Source organism: Eurytemora carolleeae, unplaced genomic scaffold, assembly GCF_000591075.1.
Source record: "Eurytemora carolleeae unplaced genomic scaffold, Eaff_2.0 scaffold451, whole genome shotgun sequence".
In the NCBI taxonomy this organism is placed as follows: Eukaryota; Metazoa; Arthropoda; class Copepoda; order Calanoida; family Temoridae; genus Eurytemora; species Eurytemora carolleeae.
The window spans coordinates 40,647-58,592 of record NW_019396337.1 but is presented as its reverse complement, the minus strand read 5'-3'; the positions used below and the strand labels follow the sequence as shown (position 1 = coordinate 58,592).

Sequence of the window (17,946 nt, the reverse complement as noted above, 5' to 3'; positions counted from 1 at the left end):
TCACTTCCAAAGGTCAATCTGTATAATTCAGTTCTCGGGGGGTGATTTCTGAAATTATTTAAAGGGATAGTTTGTTTTCTATTTAACTATAGAAATCCTCTACACCTTTATCGTATGCAGGATTACTTTTTCACAAGAAGACTTGCATTTACAGTCTTTTACGAGCAATATTTAATCGTTAATAAACGGTTATGAGATAACCGAGTAAAAAAGACACAAAACCTCCCCATACACTTGTACTCCGAAAGCGTGCTGCATACTTGATGTTTGTACTGTATTCACTGTATGAATATCTTGATATCCTTTATCAGTAAACTGTCCTAAGTATACACTTGGGCTAATAAATACGGAGAGGTAGCTAAGATCCAGCTCTCCTGTTTGGGTACTGTAAGGGTAATTTGAAGGATTTCAAGTAATCCTCCATGCAAAGGTGGCAATGTTCGATTTACACAGACACCCTTACAACCTTTATCTGATCAGAAATGTTGAAGAAATCGTCGTTTCTGTGAGCTTCTCTATTGCTTCAGATTAACAAGGAATGCGCAAGTCACTTTCGCAGAGAAACTACAAATAAAAATGAACAATTTAAAGAGACAAAACATCGATGTATATTCCATAATAGATCAGAAAAAAGTTCCAAGGGTGCCGTTGTAAATCAGGCATTGCCATCTTTGCATAGAGGGTCACTTGAAATTACGCTTATATAGTCTCTTTAAAAGATATTATCTAAAATTGAATCACTTTGGATAATCTGAACCCTTTTTAAAGATAATATTTAGGGAGGTAAATAAAACTTATGGGGCCGGATGTAAGTGAAGCTTGAAATATAATAAAACAGTCATTTATTAAAATAAAGGAGCAAATTCAGCAACATCAAACCTAACAGGAAATACAGAAATCATAAATAATCTAACATATTGATAATTAGATCGAGAACTTTCATGATAGATCACAGTGTTACAATATTATTTATTTAAAAGGGACAGTTCCGGAATTTCAAAAGTGAGTCCAGGTAAAAAGAAGTTAGATATGAAGGAAATGGTGTTGACAAGAGCAAACACTTGACGAAATTCGAAAACTTTCCCTTTTTCTGGTTACAACGTTTTCAGAAAATATCACATCAACACAAAAATCAGGGTTAACGTCCTTAGTTTTACTCAATCGATCAATCAATCTTGACTGCGGCGTATATTTTTCTGATAAAGATGTAAGCTGCGTAGAATCCAATTGTCCCTGTCAGTAGCCTAAAATTTTGATCTATTTTAATGACATATTTCATATTGCAGTGCAAATCAAAATAAAATGGTGAAGTTATAGAATGTTTTTGAACAGATCAAACTAAATTAGTTTTACTTTAAGTTGATTTTGAAAGAAAAAAGTAACGTAGTATTTTAATCAGTGCTCAACATATTTCATTTTCAATTAATAACCATATTCCCTCTTACAACTAAAATGCTTGTTAAATCGAGACTTTCTAGGTATATTCTATGGAGACTTATTTCATTTGTTTCAAAATTAAACTTTTACAATGTATTTGTTAAAATATTCATCTGGGATTCTTTATTAATATTATTAAATGAAAATCGCACTCTTTCTTGAAGATAAAAATGGCTTTGCTTGAAAAAGGGGGGAAGTAGTTTAAATATGTTTCGGACGTTTAAATCTGACTTACCAGAAAGTGATAACCATGATGATTGTGTATGAGAAATAAAGAAGGGTTGGAACGAACTCGTCTATCTCCAGTTTAGTGAAGAAGTAGAAGATACTGTACGCGGCAACGTACACGGCAGATCCTCCAGATACGATGAACGATCTAAAATGAGATTTTTTTAATTGGAAATTCTTTTCGTCCTTACTTAGCAATTAGCTCAAGACCCCAGCGTTGCCCAGGGTACTCATAGTTAGTTGGAGGAGGGGGGGGGGGAGATAAATGACTTTTCGAAAACATAACCACTGAAGGAAATCTCTTTGACAGATAAAAAAATCTAATTTTTCAATGTTTAAGTTTACGTCAAGATTTAAAAAGAGAAATAAAATTACCTCCACCACCAACGATAATCCTCTCCGCAGAGCTGGAAATAAACCATCACGATCGAGATCTGTGAGCAGGAGATCGCAAGGATGACAAACACGAGGAACAGGAACCCGAAGAGGTAGTAGAACTGGTTCTCATAGATCGCGGAGAAGATGAAGAAGAGTTCAATGAAGCAGGCTCCGAACGGAAGGATTCCAGCCATGAGGGTGCAGACCACTGGGTGCATGTACCATACTTGAGTGGGAACCTAAAATGTACATTTGTAAGTTATTTTCCGAATTTACAAGAACTATTAAATACAAGAATGACTAATTTATTTGTTACGGGATTCGATAATTGCATGTAAGTTTTGAGAACAACAATTATAACAGTATTTATTCATCGACAAATTTAACGTTGATACGGATCCTATAATAGGGAATCCTCACAAATTTTAACGAATCCCGAAGCTAAGCTCTGTAAATACCTGTCTTGGTATCTGGTTAGTCCTGACTGGATGTTCGTAGGGTTGTTTTCTGTATCCGAAGAAATATCCAAGGAAGACCAGAGGTAGGGAGATGCAGAACCACATGGAGCCGACACTAAGCATGGTGGTGAAGGGTATTGCTCCACTTGAGTGTTTGCTCCAGATGAAGAAGTTGATGAAAACTCCGACACCAAGTACTATTCCAGGATACAGGGTAGCGGTCAGCAGGGCAGCAGCCTAAACACAGGTACAAATTATACTCATCTCACAAATCCTTCAAAAAGATGCAACAAGACATCGGGGGTCGGGGCGAAGGGCAATAATCCCCATGGATACGCCACGCCCCTCTAGGGAGTGGTTTAGGAGAGAGTTTATACTACGAGGATTTTAAGTCAACCTTCTCTATAAAAGTCTGTTAAAACATTAAATTAAACACCTCATAACAGAGAAATAAAATGCCCTAGGGGACATAAAGTCACTTTAAAACACTTGTTTTAAAAAACTTATGCTTAAAAAACAAATTTGTTTTAAATATTATCCTCTTTTTTGTGCTTTATATGATATTAAGTGAAAAATACTATGATTTTGTTGAAGACTGTATTTCTTTGAGTACGAGTGTTATAGGCAATGAATACAGTTTAACGATTTGTAAATCAAGCAATAACGGCATATATCAGGGAACAAACAGAAATTGAAGTAAACTTCAGCATATACTGCACCACTTAGGAGGAGGAGGGGATGGAACAGGAAATATGTTATACGTAATAAATATATAAAGTGAAGGGAGGGGGGTGGGGGTGTAACAGTTAAATTTTCAAATAAGACCACAACCCGGGGGGGGGGGGGATTATTAATGAAAATGCAAGCAATTAAATCAATTAAAGAAATTTCCTGGAGATGGCAACAAAAAAAATGTGGGAAATTTTCATAATTTTTTTACCTTCCATTCTTTCCCCTTGATAGTTTTGTACAATCTGCCCGAGTAATATCCTGCAACAAGTCCCATGAACTCGTAAAGGAATATCGCCGCGGTGAGAAGAGCTCCCCTCGAGGCAGGGCTCAACATCCCGAGCATAGCGAAGAATATCGTGATAGCGAGCATCAGGAATATCTGGATACCAGAACCAATCACAGCAGCAAACAGTCTTAATAATAAAAAATCTATTTGATATAAATTATAATAATTGATTGGGAAGAAACCCGACATGGAACCCCTCGAACCGACATCATGATTGAGCACATATTGAAACTGTTTTTATGCATGATAAATATGGATATGGATATGGATAAATATTCTTGCATCACAATTGTTCTCCTGGTACATGTTAAATTAGGTTTGTAAAAACTATATAGTTCTCTGAGTACCTGTTGAAGTAGGCTGGTATAAACTATATAGTTCTCTGAGTACACGTTACGGAAGGGTGGTCTGAACTATATAGTTCTCTGGGTACCTGTAGGAGAAGGGTGGTCTGAAATATGAAGTTCTCTGGGTACCTGTTAGAGAAGGGTGGTCTGAAATATAAAGTTCTCCGGGTACCTGTTAGAGTAGGGTTGTCTGAAATATGAAGTTCTCTGAGTACATGATAGAGAAAGATGGCCTTAACTATATAGTTCTCTGGGTACCTGTTAGAGAAGGGTCTGAACTGTATATTTCTCTGGGTACCTGTTAGAGAAGGGTCTGAACTATATAGTTCTCTGGGTACCTGTTGGAGAAGGGTGGTCTGACATATAAAGTTCCCAGGGTACCTGTTAGAGTAGGGTGGTCTGAAATATAAAGTTCTCTGGGTACCTGTTAGAGAAGGGTGGTCTGAAATATAAAGTTCTCAGGGTACCAGTAAAAGAATAGTGGTCTGAACTATCTAGTTATCTGAGTACGTGATAGAGAAGGGTGGTCCGAACTATAGTTATCTGGGTACCTGTAAAAGAAGGGTGGTCTGAACTATGCAGTTCTCTGAGTACGTGATAGAGAAGGGTCTGAACTATATAGTTCTCTGGGTACCTGATAGAGTAGGGTGGTCTAAAATATGAAGTTCTCTGGGCACCTGTTAGAGTAGGGTGGTCTAAAATATGAAGTTCTCTGGGTACCTGTTGAAGGCTGGTCTGAACTTTCATGTTCTTTAGGTACCTGTTAGAGTAGGGTGGTCTGAACACATCTCCGTGAACAAGTTTCCATCCAGTTTCCTCAATACTTTCCTCCAACTCTTCGTCTGCTAGGTTGTACTAGAAATAACATATTACACTAACTCCCAAAAAGCGAAGATAAAAGAATTTAATGGAATTTTGTATCTACTCAAAAAAATGTGATATTTTGACAACTTAAGTTATTTTCTGACAGATCATGTTTATTTTTACAGGTTGCTTTATATTTTGACAGTTTAAGTCATAAGAAATAAGGTTAACTAGTTATATTTTGTCAGTTATATTCTGAAATTGAAACTAGACCAAATTGTTAGTCTTTTCATTCTTTAACGCTTTTAATTTTCCAGAATTAAGCCCTGAACCTCTCCAAGTGAGTGTATTTTTCCGATAAAAAGATTTATCGTGTGAAAAGAAATTAACAAAGAATAAAAAATCCAGAAACAAAATGGATGGAAAACTAATTTTTCGCAAGCAATCATTATAAAAATGTTTTGCTTTGAAACAGAGAAACTTCACTGAACAGTAGGCCTAGGGATATCAAATCAAATCAATAATTTTTCCTTATATATAATAGGTGTGTTTAAGAGGAGCGGCCAGAAATATAAAGTTTTTATTATGTTTTAATAGAGGAAATGTTAAATAATTATTGGGTACAGAAATTAAAAAAAGGTGAAAAACTTGTTGGTCGATGTCAAACTTTTCATTTTTCCCAGGGAGGGGGGGGGGGGAGATTATTCAAAATATGTAGTACCACTGAACCATTTAAAATCATTGAGATTTCTCCTGACCTTAGCAATATCCCTCCTGAGAGTTCTGATGATGATCATGGTGATTATACCGGAGAGGAAGAAGACCACGACCACGCTGTTGATGATGGAGAACCAGTGGATCTGAGTATCTGCCATCTCTAGGTATATATCCCACCTGGAGGCCCACTTTACATCAGACTCCTTCCAGGATACCTGACAACATAAATTCAAGAAATAAAAAGATCCCTTTACAAGATTTAATTAAGGAATTGTAAATTCATTTTTATTGCGGTGACACTAACAATCCTTATTTAAAAATCATGACAAAAAAAAGAATGCAACTTTTTAAACAGATCAATGTGGGTTTCCCATTGCTAAAATCGACCAACTGTTAATAAGTAAAATTACCGAATATGTGAAGTAAATTTTGTTCTCTCCGTCAGGAAGGATTTGCTGTGGTTGTGGCTCCGATATTGAGCAAGTGTTATCATCTAAAAACATAAACAAATAAAACGTTTATGTTAAAAATGAAAATTAATTTTAAAAAGATGATTAATTTGATGAAGGTTAGTTCCGAAGAACATATTTTAAAAGACATCTTTAGAATTTAGGGAATGTAAGGCTCAATTTCTAGGGCCGAGCGCTGCGGCCAATATATAAAATGTGATTATTTAAGTTTTTAGGTTAATTCCTGCTTGCGTGATGTAAATTCAATCATGCAACCTCGTGCACACTTTTGTATGGGAGCCGGTGGGGGGAGAGAGATCGGAAACTGGAAAATATTCTCACCGTTAATCTTAACACTGCTAGAGTCCAAGCTCTGTGTCTCAATGAGAAAGCCAACAACACGGTAGAGATTGTTCTCAATATCCTTGTGATATCTGAGGGAGAACTTGAGATGATTGTTAAGATAACTCTTCCCGTCCTTAGCGAACCCCAGCCTATATCCAGGTTCGTACTGAACCTCCAGGGTGTCGGGGAGCTCGAACCTGGTGGCACAAGGTAGGTTATCCATGATGAGATGAACGAAGTACTCGTGTTGGATCCTGTAGTCAGCCTCCTTACTCATATCACCCTTCCACACCTTGTCGGTGCACAGGACGGAGCACTCAGAGTTCTTGTTCATCCGGATATCATACGGAGAGTTAACAATCCTCTCCCCCCGGAGAATCTGTCCGAGGTTCTCGGAGTAGTAGGTCACAACATCCTATACTCAGGGTTAAAGTGAATAATCAGGATTTTCTTCTAGTACTTTTTAACCAGAAGACAAAAGTTTTCTTAGAAATTGAACAATAATGCGTCTCACTTATCATCGCAAGGGTTTTTTTACGAGTGGTCAGGAAAAAATGTTGGACCCACATTAAAAAACATCATCAAAATATAAGGAGAAAAATTCAGAAATTTTTATCCTCAGTCATTCACTCAGAAATAAAAGGAAAACTCTTAATTTTTGGTGAATGAACAAAATGCAAGGTGTAGATAAAATTTTAAAATCATCGACATTGATGAGACAACGATTAAAGATATTTGAATTCACTAATTTCCTTGTCTTTGCAGAACTCCAACGAATAATACTCGAAGGGTAACTGAGTCTGACTACTCGTCATCTTCACAGCTCTGACATCTATCCTGTCCCCTTCCTTGAAATCTGTAGGAGCTACTCCGGGTACATAGAAACCCCTGGAGGATTGTACTCCGAGGTTGAGTAGGAGAACCAACCTCAACATTCTCGACCTCGGCTCCATTATCTACTCAACCTGTGTCTGGAGCACTAACATCTGTAATGATTGAACAGGTGTCTTTAGAAGCTACTTTAAGCTTTCTCATTATGACAAAAAATAAAATCTTAAAGTCAATTTTAAATTTAAGTTCTCTTTCATCAACTTTGATATCAAAACATCTGGAGTAAAATCGGTATTTCCTAAAGAACGATTTTTGGACCCCCCCCTCAAAAANGGGGGGGGTCCAAAAAAAATTTTCTAGGACAGACCCGTTTAATCTTAAAGTTAAAAAAGCAAAGCTGACATTTCGACACTTGCTAAAGATTAAAAAAAAAAATTTCTTTATGCCGCCTTTTTGTTCACTCTATCAGAGTTCTAAGTATATTTGTTTATATAACATATTGTTTATTGATATATTATAATACCTACCTATTCATGTTCAACAAACTCTATTACCACACAGAATAACGATTAAATTAATATCAAAGAAAAATAGAAATTAGGAAATCAGCTAATAAAAAAAAACGAACAAGACCCGCCGTTTGGACACGCTGGGATTTTCGTATCATTTCTAGAAATAATTACCAGCCGACGAATTACTGAATATATAAACCCCAATCAGAGGCGCAACTAGGACTTTTGCTAGGGGGGGGGTCCCCCCCCCTCTCAGGTGCTAGGGGAGGGCGCGCTCCCGGCCGCCCACCCCCCTAGTTGCGCCTCTGACCCCAATACACAAGATAATTTCTTTAGGAAATCAGATCAGAGAGAAATTTACGTTTAATTGTTGACGTAGGTAGATGCGCATGAGTCCCGGGAATGCCACGTTAGCATATGAATATGTCGTCTTTTTTATTATCTTCATCTTCGCCGTCCTACTCATCTTCATCCTATCATTCCCTACCCATCTTTATCTTACCCTTCCCTATTCATCTTCATCCTACCCTTCCCTACCCAACTTCTTCCTACCCTTCCCCACTCATCTTCATCCTATCCTTCCCTACTCATCTTCATCCTAACCTTCCCTACTAATCTCCATCCTACCCCTCCCTACTCATCTTCATCCTACCCTTCCCTACTCATCTTCATCCTACTTTTCTCTACTCATCTTCATCCTAATCTTCCCTACTAATCTTCATCCTAACCTTCCCTACTCATCTTCATCTTACCCTTCCCTTCTCATCATTATCCTTCCATTAACTTGTATCAAGTTACACCTCCAAAAGTCTTGGCTATTAAAATTTTAAATCGAAACTTTATTGCTTTTGTTAAAAGATCTAAAACAATATCAAAATTCAAAACATTCATTCGTTGAATAAATCCTTATATTTCTCTATAAAATTCATCAAGATATGTTGATTCCTCAACTCTGCACAAGAAGAAAAGGGCAACAAATTTTGTTAATTTTTTGTTTTACCTGCAACAATCATCAGAGGTCCTGCCTTTGTTTGGCCGGCAGATAATGGAATGAAGGTTCGGAATTTCAGCTGCAGATAAATATATGTATCCAGTAGTTTAAGTCCAAGCTTTAGTTCATTTCGGGAAAAACATGAACCAGTGAGAATCTGAGACAATCCCACTGCTACTTGTTCCTCCAGAACTAGGATGAATCAATGAAGGTTATGTAACTATCAATTATGATCGATGAAAAAATCGTTGAAAGTTTATAAAAATTGGATTTACGGCACTAGCAGTCACAAAATTGCCAAAAAATCTGTAATAGTTTTATCATAAAAATAGGCGGGGGAGGGGAACTGAAGTCGACATTTAAAAACATTAAAATATATTTAAAAAATGCATGCAATTTTATCCGAAAAAAATAATGAAATTTACCGTTTTTTAAAACCCGTCCGTTTTCGTTTTCTTTTCAACAGTTGATTTTTTTTAAAAAAGACTATTCCGTTTCGTTGGCGATATAAAAATTTAACGGTTTTTGCAGTTCCTAAACGGACTTTTCCGTTAATTTTAGAAAACCTCAGTTTCGTTAACAGAGCTTTACACAGCCATAGATCAATTTTGAGAATTGTGTTCCATCTGTGAAGGTTATGTAACTGTGATATTCATGTACACAATATCTACAGTACATAACCCAGACAGACAAAACTAATACCATTTACAAGGACAAGAAAGTACACTGATTTATGAAGATACAGCCTCAAAGCTGGGTTAAATCTACGATATTTAGCAGTGTCTGGTCTAGTCATGATATAATACAGGACTTTAGGATACACCACCAACAGGTATAAATATATGTTTTTAAACACCAAGATCATGTTGAAGAGTTCTGTAAGAGATTGGTGGTATTGGTTCAGTTTTGAAAGAACATGGACCAGTGAGAATACAATACAATCCCACTGCTACTTGTTCCTCTAGAACAAGGATTAAACGATCGTGATTTTGTTTTGTTTCTTCTCTGAAGATTTTCTTGGAGAATTGTGTTCCATCTGTAAAGGTTATGCAACTGTGATATTCGTGTACACAATATATACAGTACATAACCCAGACAGACAAAACTAATACCATTTAAAAGGACTGATACACTGATTTATAAAGATACCGGATCGAATCTGGGTTAAATCTTCCATATTTAGCAGTGTCTGCTCTAGTCATGATATAACACAGTACTATAGGATACACCACTACACAGGATAGATATGTGTTACTATAAATATTTAGATATTGTTGATGAGTTTTGTAAAAGATTGAAGATATTGGTTTAGTTTGGGAAGAACATGAACCAGTGAGAATACATTACAATGCCACTGCTACTTGTTCCTCCAGAACTAGGATAAATAGACAAAATAGCTCAAATCTATAGATTAAGTTTGTCTCCAGAATTAGGATAAAAATGTTTTTTTTTAAAGAATCATGTTCCATCTGTGAAGGTTATGAAACTGTGATATTCATATAAACAATATCTACAGTACATAACCCAGACAGACAAAATATTAATAATGAATATTAAGAATGAGCGTATACTGTAGGATCAAAGCTGGGTTATAATAGAATATAATATAATCCAAATGCTACTTGTTCCTCCAAAACTATTTAGTTCATATATAAAATATCAAATTTCATCTGTGAAATGTAACTGTGATATTTGTGTTCACAATATCTACAGTACATAAACCAAACAGACAAAATGGTTCTACGCTGATTTTAAAAAAATACAGGCTCAATGCTGTGTTAAATCTATCATATTTAGCAGTGTCTGCTCTAGTCATGATATAATACAAGACTATAGTAGATACCACTAGACAGGATAGATATAAATGCCATATGACTTTTAAGATTTTGTTGAAGAGTTATGTAAAATATTGAAGATATTGGTCTACAGGACTATAGGATACATCACTAGACAGGATAGATATGTTGTTTCTTAATCTGTATAGATGATTAAATCAGGACTTGTAGAATAACTATAAGCTGTAGACGAGGTTTAGTTTGGGAAGAACATGAACCAGTGAGAATACAATACAATCCCACTGCTGCTTGTTCCTCCAGAACTAGGATGGACAGACAAAATATAGCAAATCTGTAGATTAGGTTTGGATAAAATAGTTTTTTTTAGAGAATCATGTTCCATCTGTGAAGGTTATTTAACTGTGATATTCATGTACACAATATCTACAGTACATAACCCAGACAGACAAAACTACCATTAATAAAATGAGAGTTATACATTGAATTATAAAAATACTGTAGGATCAAAACTGGGTTAAATCTACCATATTTAGCAGTGTCTGCTCTAGTCATGATATAATACAGAACTAAAGGAAACACCACTAGACAGGATAGATATAAATGCCATATGAATTTTAAGATTTTGTTGAAAAGTTATGTAAAATATTGAAGATATTGGTTTCAGTTTTGAAAGAACATGAACCAGTGAGAATACATTAAAATCCCTCTGCAACTTGTTCCTCCAGAACTAGGATAAAAAGTTTTAATTTTTGAGAATTGTGTTTCATCTGTGAAGGTTATGAAACTGTGATATTCATGTACACAATATCTACAGTACATAACCCAGACAGACAAAACTGTATTTAATAAGAATGGAAGTTGTACACTGATTTACAAAGATACTGGAATATTGCTGGATTAAATCTACCATATTTAGCAGTGTCTGCTCTAGTCATGATATAATACAGGACTATGGTAGACACCACTAGACAGGATAGATATTTTGTTACTCAGGACTTGTTAATTCGAATTTGAAGATATTGTTTTAGTTTGGGAAGAACATGAACCAGTGAGAATATATTACAATCTGCACTGATACTTGTTCCTCCAGAACTTATGTATGTGGGATATAAAAGTTAATAACAGATTGTTTAGAATTGTAGATTAGGTGTGTTCATCATTTTAACAATAAACAAGAAATCAGTTTAAGGAGAACAAAACCCAGTGATATGAAGATAATACAATATTACTGAGGTAAGGTCATCCTAAACTAGTTACAAGTGTTATTGTCAAACTTGACAGTACAAATTCATCTGTACAGGTCATGCAACTATGATATTCATGTACACAAACGGACAAAATAATTTTATGAAGATACAGGCTGGATTAAAATTTACCATATTTAGTAGTGTCTGCTCTAGTCATGATATAATACAGGACTATAGGATACACCACTAAACAGGATAAATATATGTTACTAAAACTATTAAGATCTTGATGACAAGTTCTGTGGAAGATAAACAACATTGGTTTAGTTTCGAAAGAACATGAACCAGTGAGAATATAATACAATCCCACTGCTACTTGTTCCTCCAGAACTAGGATTTAAAAGAATAGTGTTCTGTGAAGGTTATGAAACTGTGATATTCATTTACACAATATCTACAGTTCATAACCTAGACTGACAAAAAAGATTTCAAATCTGTTAATCCTTGTTTTTGCATAATTAATGTAAATTTTCTGTTTCATTTATCATATTAATATAACTGTAGTTTCAATCTACCATATTTAGCAGTGTCTGCTCTAGTCATGATATAATACAGGACTAAAGGAAACACCACTAGACAGGATAGATATAAATGATATATGACTAATAACATTTTGTTGAAGAGTTCTGTAAAATATTGAAGATATTGGTTTCAGTTTGGGAAGAACATGAACCAGTGAGAATACAATACAATCCCACTGCTACTTGTTCCTCCAGAACTAGGATAAAAAGTATTTTTTTTTTGAAAATTGTGGTTCATCTGTGAAGGCTATGAAACTGTGATATTCATGTACACAATATCTACAGTACATAACCCAGACAGACAAAACTATTATGCATTATATGATACACAACTTAACAGAGGATAAATTTATGTTTTCTGAAAATATTTAGTTTTTAGTAAATTGTTTCATCTGTGAAGATTATGTAACTGTGATATTCGTGTATACAATATCTACAGTACATAACCCAGACAGACAAAACTGTAATTAATAAGAATGAAAGTCGTACACTGATTTACATAGATACTGGATGCTGGGTTAAATCTATCATATTTAGCAGTGTCTGCTCTAGTCATGATATAATACAGGACTATAGTAGACACCACTTGACAGGATAGATATATTTTCAATCTGACAGACGTTTATGAAATTGATTTAATCCAAGTTACAGTTTGAAGAACATGAACCAATCCTGTTGCTACTTGTTCCTCCAGAACTAAAAAGGTTGAGCGAAAAATTTGAAATTACCAATGTAGATTTGTTAGTCTTTCTGAAGATGAATCATTTGCATAGGATAGAGCCCAAAACTTAAAACAGGGTATCGTTATGAAAACTAGTTTTGGAACCCGGGTTTCCCTGATGGGTTTAGGCAGTTTTGTGGATATCAGTATTTTTGTTATGAAATATTATTTTATTTTAATTTCTTCATATTCTCCATTTTTTTCGAATTTCTTAAATCAAAATCTATACAAATGTTAAGACCCCAAAAAGGAAACTCGGAGGTTTCGTTCAACGATACTCTTTTAAATTTCGGGCTTAGGGTTCCATCTGTACAGGTGTGATATTCATGTACACAATATTTACAGTAAATAACCCAGACAGACAAAACTAGATATAGACAACTGGAGATCGGGAGCTGGGATCAGAGACAAGGTTTAAGTTTTGAAAGAACATGAACCAGTGAGAACATAATACAATCCCACTGCAACTTGTTCCTCCAGAACTAAAATGTTATGTGTGAGGAATGTGGATCGAACAACTAAGAAAGAAAGAAAATAAAATTAGGATTGAAAACCATTAACTATTAACCTAACCCTAAAAATAACTTGCCGAGGTTAATCCTAGGTTTCCATCACACACGATAATCCTAGTAGAACTAACTGTTCAAGGAACATGATCTGTTTATATTGTATGAACAACAGCTATGGAGTAAGCGGTCAATGTTACAGTTTGTCCCAGTAAAGATGATAACGTTTTGATACAAAATCTATTTTTGCAAGTATAATTCTTGAAACAATGATCTTAAAGTATTACTAATCCCGGAATTTTTTGCACAAACTCTGATTTTCTAATCCCTATATCGTAGACCTTAGATACTTAAAACTATCCATTCAGTTAGATCTTCTTCTTCGTATCAACTTTTTTGAACAAAAAATTTAACAAAAAATAAAACAACACTATATTATATGTATAGAGCTACTTTTCGTAGCACTCTCCAAGAATTGTGGAATGATTGTGATGGATTTACTTTTCAGCAAACAAACAAACGAGATTCCTTGATAAATGCTGGAAATATGTGGCCTAATTAGAATTAGAATTTGGCACAAATTTAGACTTTTCATCGTAAAATAAAACAAAAAATGTAAAAATGTATTAGTTATTATTATTATTCAAATCTATTTATTGCTCAAAAAGTACAGGAACAAATAAAAACAAACTTTATATATATATCAACGATATGTACATTTTGATTTTTTGATTTTAATAAATGTGTAGACGAAAACAACAAAAAGCTATATCGGCAAAGATTAAATTGCGGAGATAGATGTTATTGAAGAACCAACAGCTTTGCACCATTGTTTCTTTTTAAGAGTTAAAAATATTTGAAAGACAAAATTATAGTTTTGCACCATCAACATAGAGTTATAGCTTTGCACCATCAACATAGAGTTATAGCTTTGCACCATAAAAATAAAAACGACTGCGGAGAGAGCGGTTATTGTAGATCCAATAGCTTTGCACCATTGTTTCTTTTTAAGGATTAAAATTATCAGACCCTGATAAGTTCTAATAAACTCGAAATTCAATTTAAGAAATAGAATTGGTAGCTTAAAAGACGGACAAATTCTGATAAATTTTGATAAACTCAAAATTCTGAAAAACTGATTCTGATAAACTCGAAATTCAATTAAAAAAAACAGAATTGGAAGTCTAAATGACGGACAAATTCTGATTAATTTTGATAAGCTCAAACTTCTGAAAAACTCGAAATTCAATTTAAGCAATAGAATTGGAGGCTTAAATGGCGGAAGAATTCCGATAAATTTTGATTAACTTGAGCTTTTGCTAAACTCGAAATTCAATTTAAGAAACAGAAAAGGATAGTTCATCAATATTACATTTTCGTTCTGGAGATCATTGCTTGTTGGTTTCTAGAGCTTTCATCTATCTGTCATAGTGCTTCCTCTTCCTGCTTACTTACGCTGCAGTACTCCTTTCCTAGATGAAAATTTTTCTTCCTGATATCTCTGTAGTTCTTGACTTTGGATTTAACAAATGTAGCAAGATCTGTAGATTTTCGTTTTCTACTAATCTCTTCAAGTAGATTCGCAGGGGAACTGTTCGGATCCAGATTCTCTCCTGGGTAAAGTGAGGTTCCGTAACCCGGAGGAATCGCTGGTGGGGGGTTGCTGAGGTCAGGTAGCTTAAACATGGAGCTCGTCCTCTCTCTTGGCTGTGGATAAGGGTGCTTGTGAACCGGGATACTCAGCTCCATCTGTAATATATGTAGGATTAATACCGGGAAAAGGCTGATTTTAAATCTGAAGAAGTATTGCAATATTAGTAGTACAGGTTTTAACCATACTAAAATGATAAGTTTAGGAAGTAGCATTTTAAGGATGGGCTTGTAAATCCAAGTTAAAAGAGTCTTCATTTAAGTAATTTAAACGTTTATCTTTTTCAAATGCCATTTTGTTAATATAAATCTCATTCTTAAACCAAGAGTAAAAAGCGTTACTAGTTAAAGTCTTTTTTAAGCATCTGAACCTCCAGATAAAGAGTTTGGTGTAAAGTGCCAGTAAATTATTAGGAGTATGTACAGGCAAATTACGCTCACCAAAGATAAAGTCTTTTTTGTTAGGTACCATGCGAATTCCTTCCCATATTTGAGTAAAGAAATCATAGACTTCTGAGATAAAGGATCGCACTAAGGTGCAGTCATATATGAGATGCGAAATATTCTCTACATGGTTTCCACAGAATGTGCAATTCTCACTGACATTATTTATAAATTTTGAGATAATCCTATTTGTTTTCAAGGTACCTCGAGTAACTTGGAATTGGAACCATTTTAGTCTATTGTCAAAAAGAAGATTTTTATTCAATTCGTAGCATTTCTCCCAAAAATGAATACCTTGCACTGCTCCCAGTTCTTCCTCCCATTTACGTTCTCTCAATAAAAGATTGCTGTTAGAATATTCAAGTGATTTCAAAAGTTTTGACCATTTGTTGCATCCTTTTGATGAGTAAGAAATCAAGTTAAGCATTGGTGGCAAAATAGGGTAAACTAGAGGTAGACTTTCAACTGTCACCCCCTATCTTAGTAATGCAGATCTTATTACGTGTTTAATCGATATAAATGAGAATAAATCGGGTGGTTCATTGAATTTGTTGAAAAATTCGTCCTCCAGCATAGATCTAGTACCGTTTACAGTTTCAATTAGGATATCAGCTGGATAACGGACTAATCTTCCAACATTGCCAAAGTTCCTCTTTGAGCAAATAGAGGAGTTCATAATAAATACGTTTGAACCCCAGATAGGATACGAAGTGAGATTTTCAGGAGCGTTTTTTAGGTGCTCCAGCATGAGAGGTTTAATCGAACGTAAGCATTCGCTCCAGAAAGGATTTGATAGTTTTTTACTCATTTTGTCATAGTCTACCGTTCCTACATTTGAGCAAAAATCATCTAAATTAAGATTAAAATTTTCTTCAATGTTTAAACTAAAGATATCTTTCCATGCTGAGTGGCTATGCACCAGTCTTCTGAACCATGAAAATTTGAAAGAAGTCCAACTAGAGAAAATATCCGGAAAACCCAAGCCCCCTCTGCTTTCAGATTGTTTTGCATCGCCCCTGGCCACTTTTTCTTGACCTCCCCAGATAAAAGAGTATATTTCAGTTTCAATTTCTTTTAGTTTTTTCTTATTTATTCCGGGTAGTACAAAAGCTAGGTGAGAAAGTTTAGATAGTAATAGTGTTTTGGCTATGCATGCGCGCCCCAGAGGACTTATGAATCTATACTGCCAATTTTTCATGATTGCTCGAATCTCCCCTAACTTTTTATAAAAATTAACGTCCATATTTTTCAAGTAAACCATCAAACTGTATACCCAGCAACTTAAAATTTTGATCCCAGCGTATTGAAATATGGTTGCATAGTTTATACTCTCCATTAGGAATAAGCCCAAAGACGACACATTGCGTTTTATTAAGATGTATTTGTAAGCCTGATACTTAAAAAACTCATCTAAAACTGTAATTGTGTTTTCAAGATTAAAATGAATTAGTGGTTTTGACTTTTCATCTAAAAGAGACAAAATTTAAAAAATTTACAAAAACAAGGAAAACAATTAAAGAGAAATAGAAGAGAGGAGCTCTAATCATAATTATGTCTGTATGACGAATGAGCTTATATTGTTCATTCAGTTATATCTAATGGAACTTAGAACATTGTCTATTCCCTTAACTATTGTCACCTGATGGTGTAAACCTCTGATATTTCAAATTTTGACTATTTGGTCAACTTGAATTAATTTCGGAATATCTACTGCATTAGGTCACAAACATATAAATATTATCAAATTAGAGTTTGAGGCAAATACTCAGTTCATTTAACTCAAACGTATTTAAAAACCAACTATAATTTTTTTCAGAGAAGGCCGACCAAACCAAATTTTAGAAGTCGTATGGCACAATTATTTGATTTTCAACAAATTTTATTATTTAATTAATAAAACAAACAAAAACTTAAATATTTTTCAGACCATATATTATTGGTAATTTTTTGAGATTTTAAACTTGTACTGTAATACGGGAAAAGTAAATTTAAAATTCCAAATTAGCAAACAGAGTCATGAATGAGAAAAAATTCAATATTAGAACTGTTAGCTAAGAACTAAAGTTATAGAATGGTTTAAAGATAAAAGAAATGAAAATCAAGAAGGAGTAAGGAAGGTATAGGAAGGGTTGACACTTGAACGGAGGAAGACAGGAAGGATGAGAATAGGTGCGTAGTATTGAAGGTATAGGAACTGGGTTGACACTTGAACGGAGAAAGACAGGGAGAATGAGAACTGGTGCGGAGTAATGAAGGTATAGGAAGGGTTGGAATATGAAGGAAGAAAGACAGGAAGGATTAGAACTGGTGCGGAGTAATGGAGGTATAGGAAGGGTTGGCATTTGAAGGGAGAAAGACAGGAAGGATTAGAACTGGTGCGGAGTAATGGAGGTATAGGAAGGGTTGGAATATGAAGGAAGAAAGACAGGAAGGATTAGAACTGGTGCGGAGTATTGAAGGTATAGAAAGGGTTGACACTTGAACGGAGGAAGACAGGAAGGATGAGAGTAGGTGCAGAGTAATAAAGGTAAAGAAAGGGATGGAAT

General features: G+C 34.8%; 1 protein-coding gene across 1 annotated transcript; it reads right to left on the bottom strand.

The window, feature by feature from the left end:
• Positions 1-825: 825 nt before the first annotated feature.
• Positions 826-7,167, bottom strand: LOC111701201 (transmembrane 9 superfamily member 4). Its single transcript, XM_023472379.1, has 10 exons — positions 6,934-7,167; positions 6,179-6,596; positions 5,798-5,880; positions 5,429-5,602; positions 4,627-4,721; positions 3,442-3,646; positions 2,502-2,738; positions 2,041-2,282; positions 1,673-1,813; positions 826-1,244 (listed from the first exon to the last, which is right to left on the bottom strand). Exons 1-10 carry the CDS (start codon positions 7,132-7,134, stop codon positions 1,166-1,168), a joined length of 1,875 nt encoding a protein of 624 aa, XP_023328147.1. The 5' UTR covers positions 7,135-7,167; the 3' UTR covers positions 826-1,165.
• Between the last annotated feature and the right edge of the window lie 10,779 nt (positions 7,168-17,946).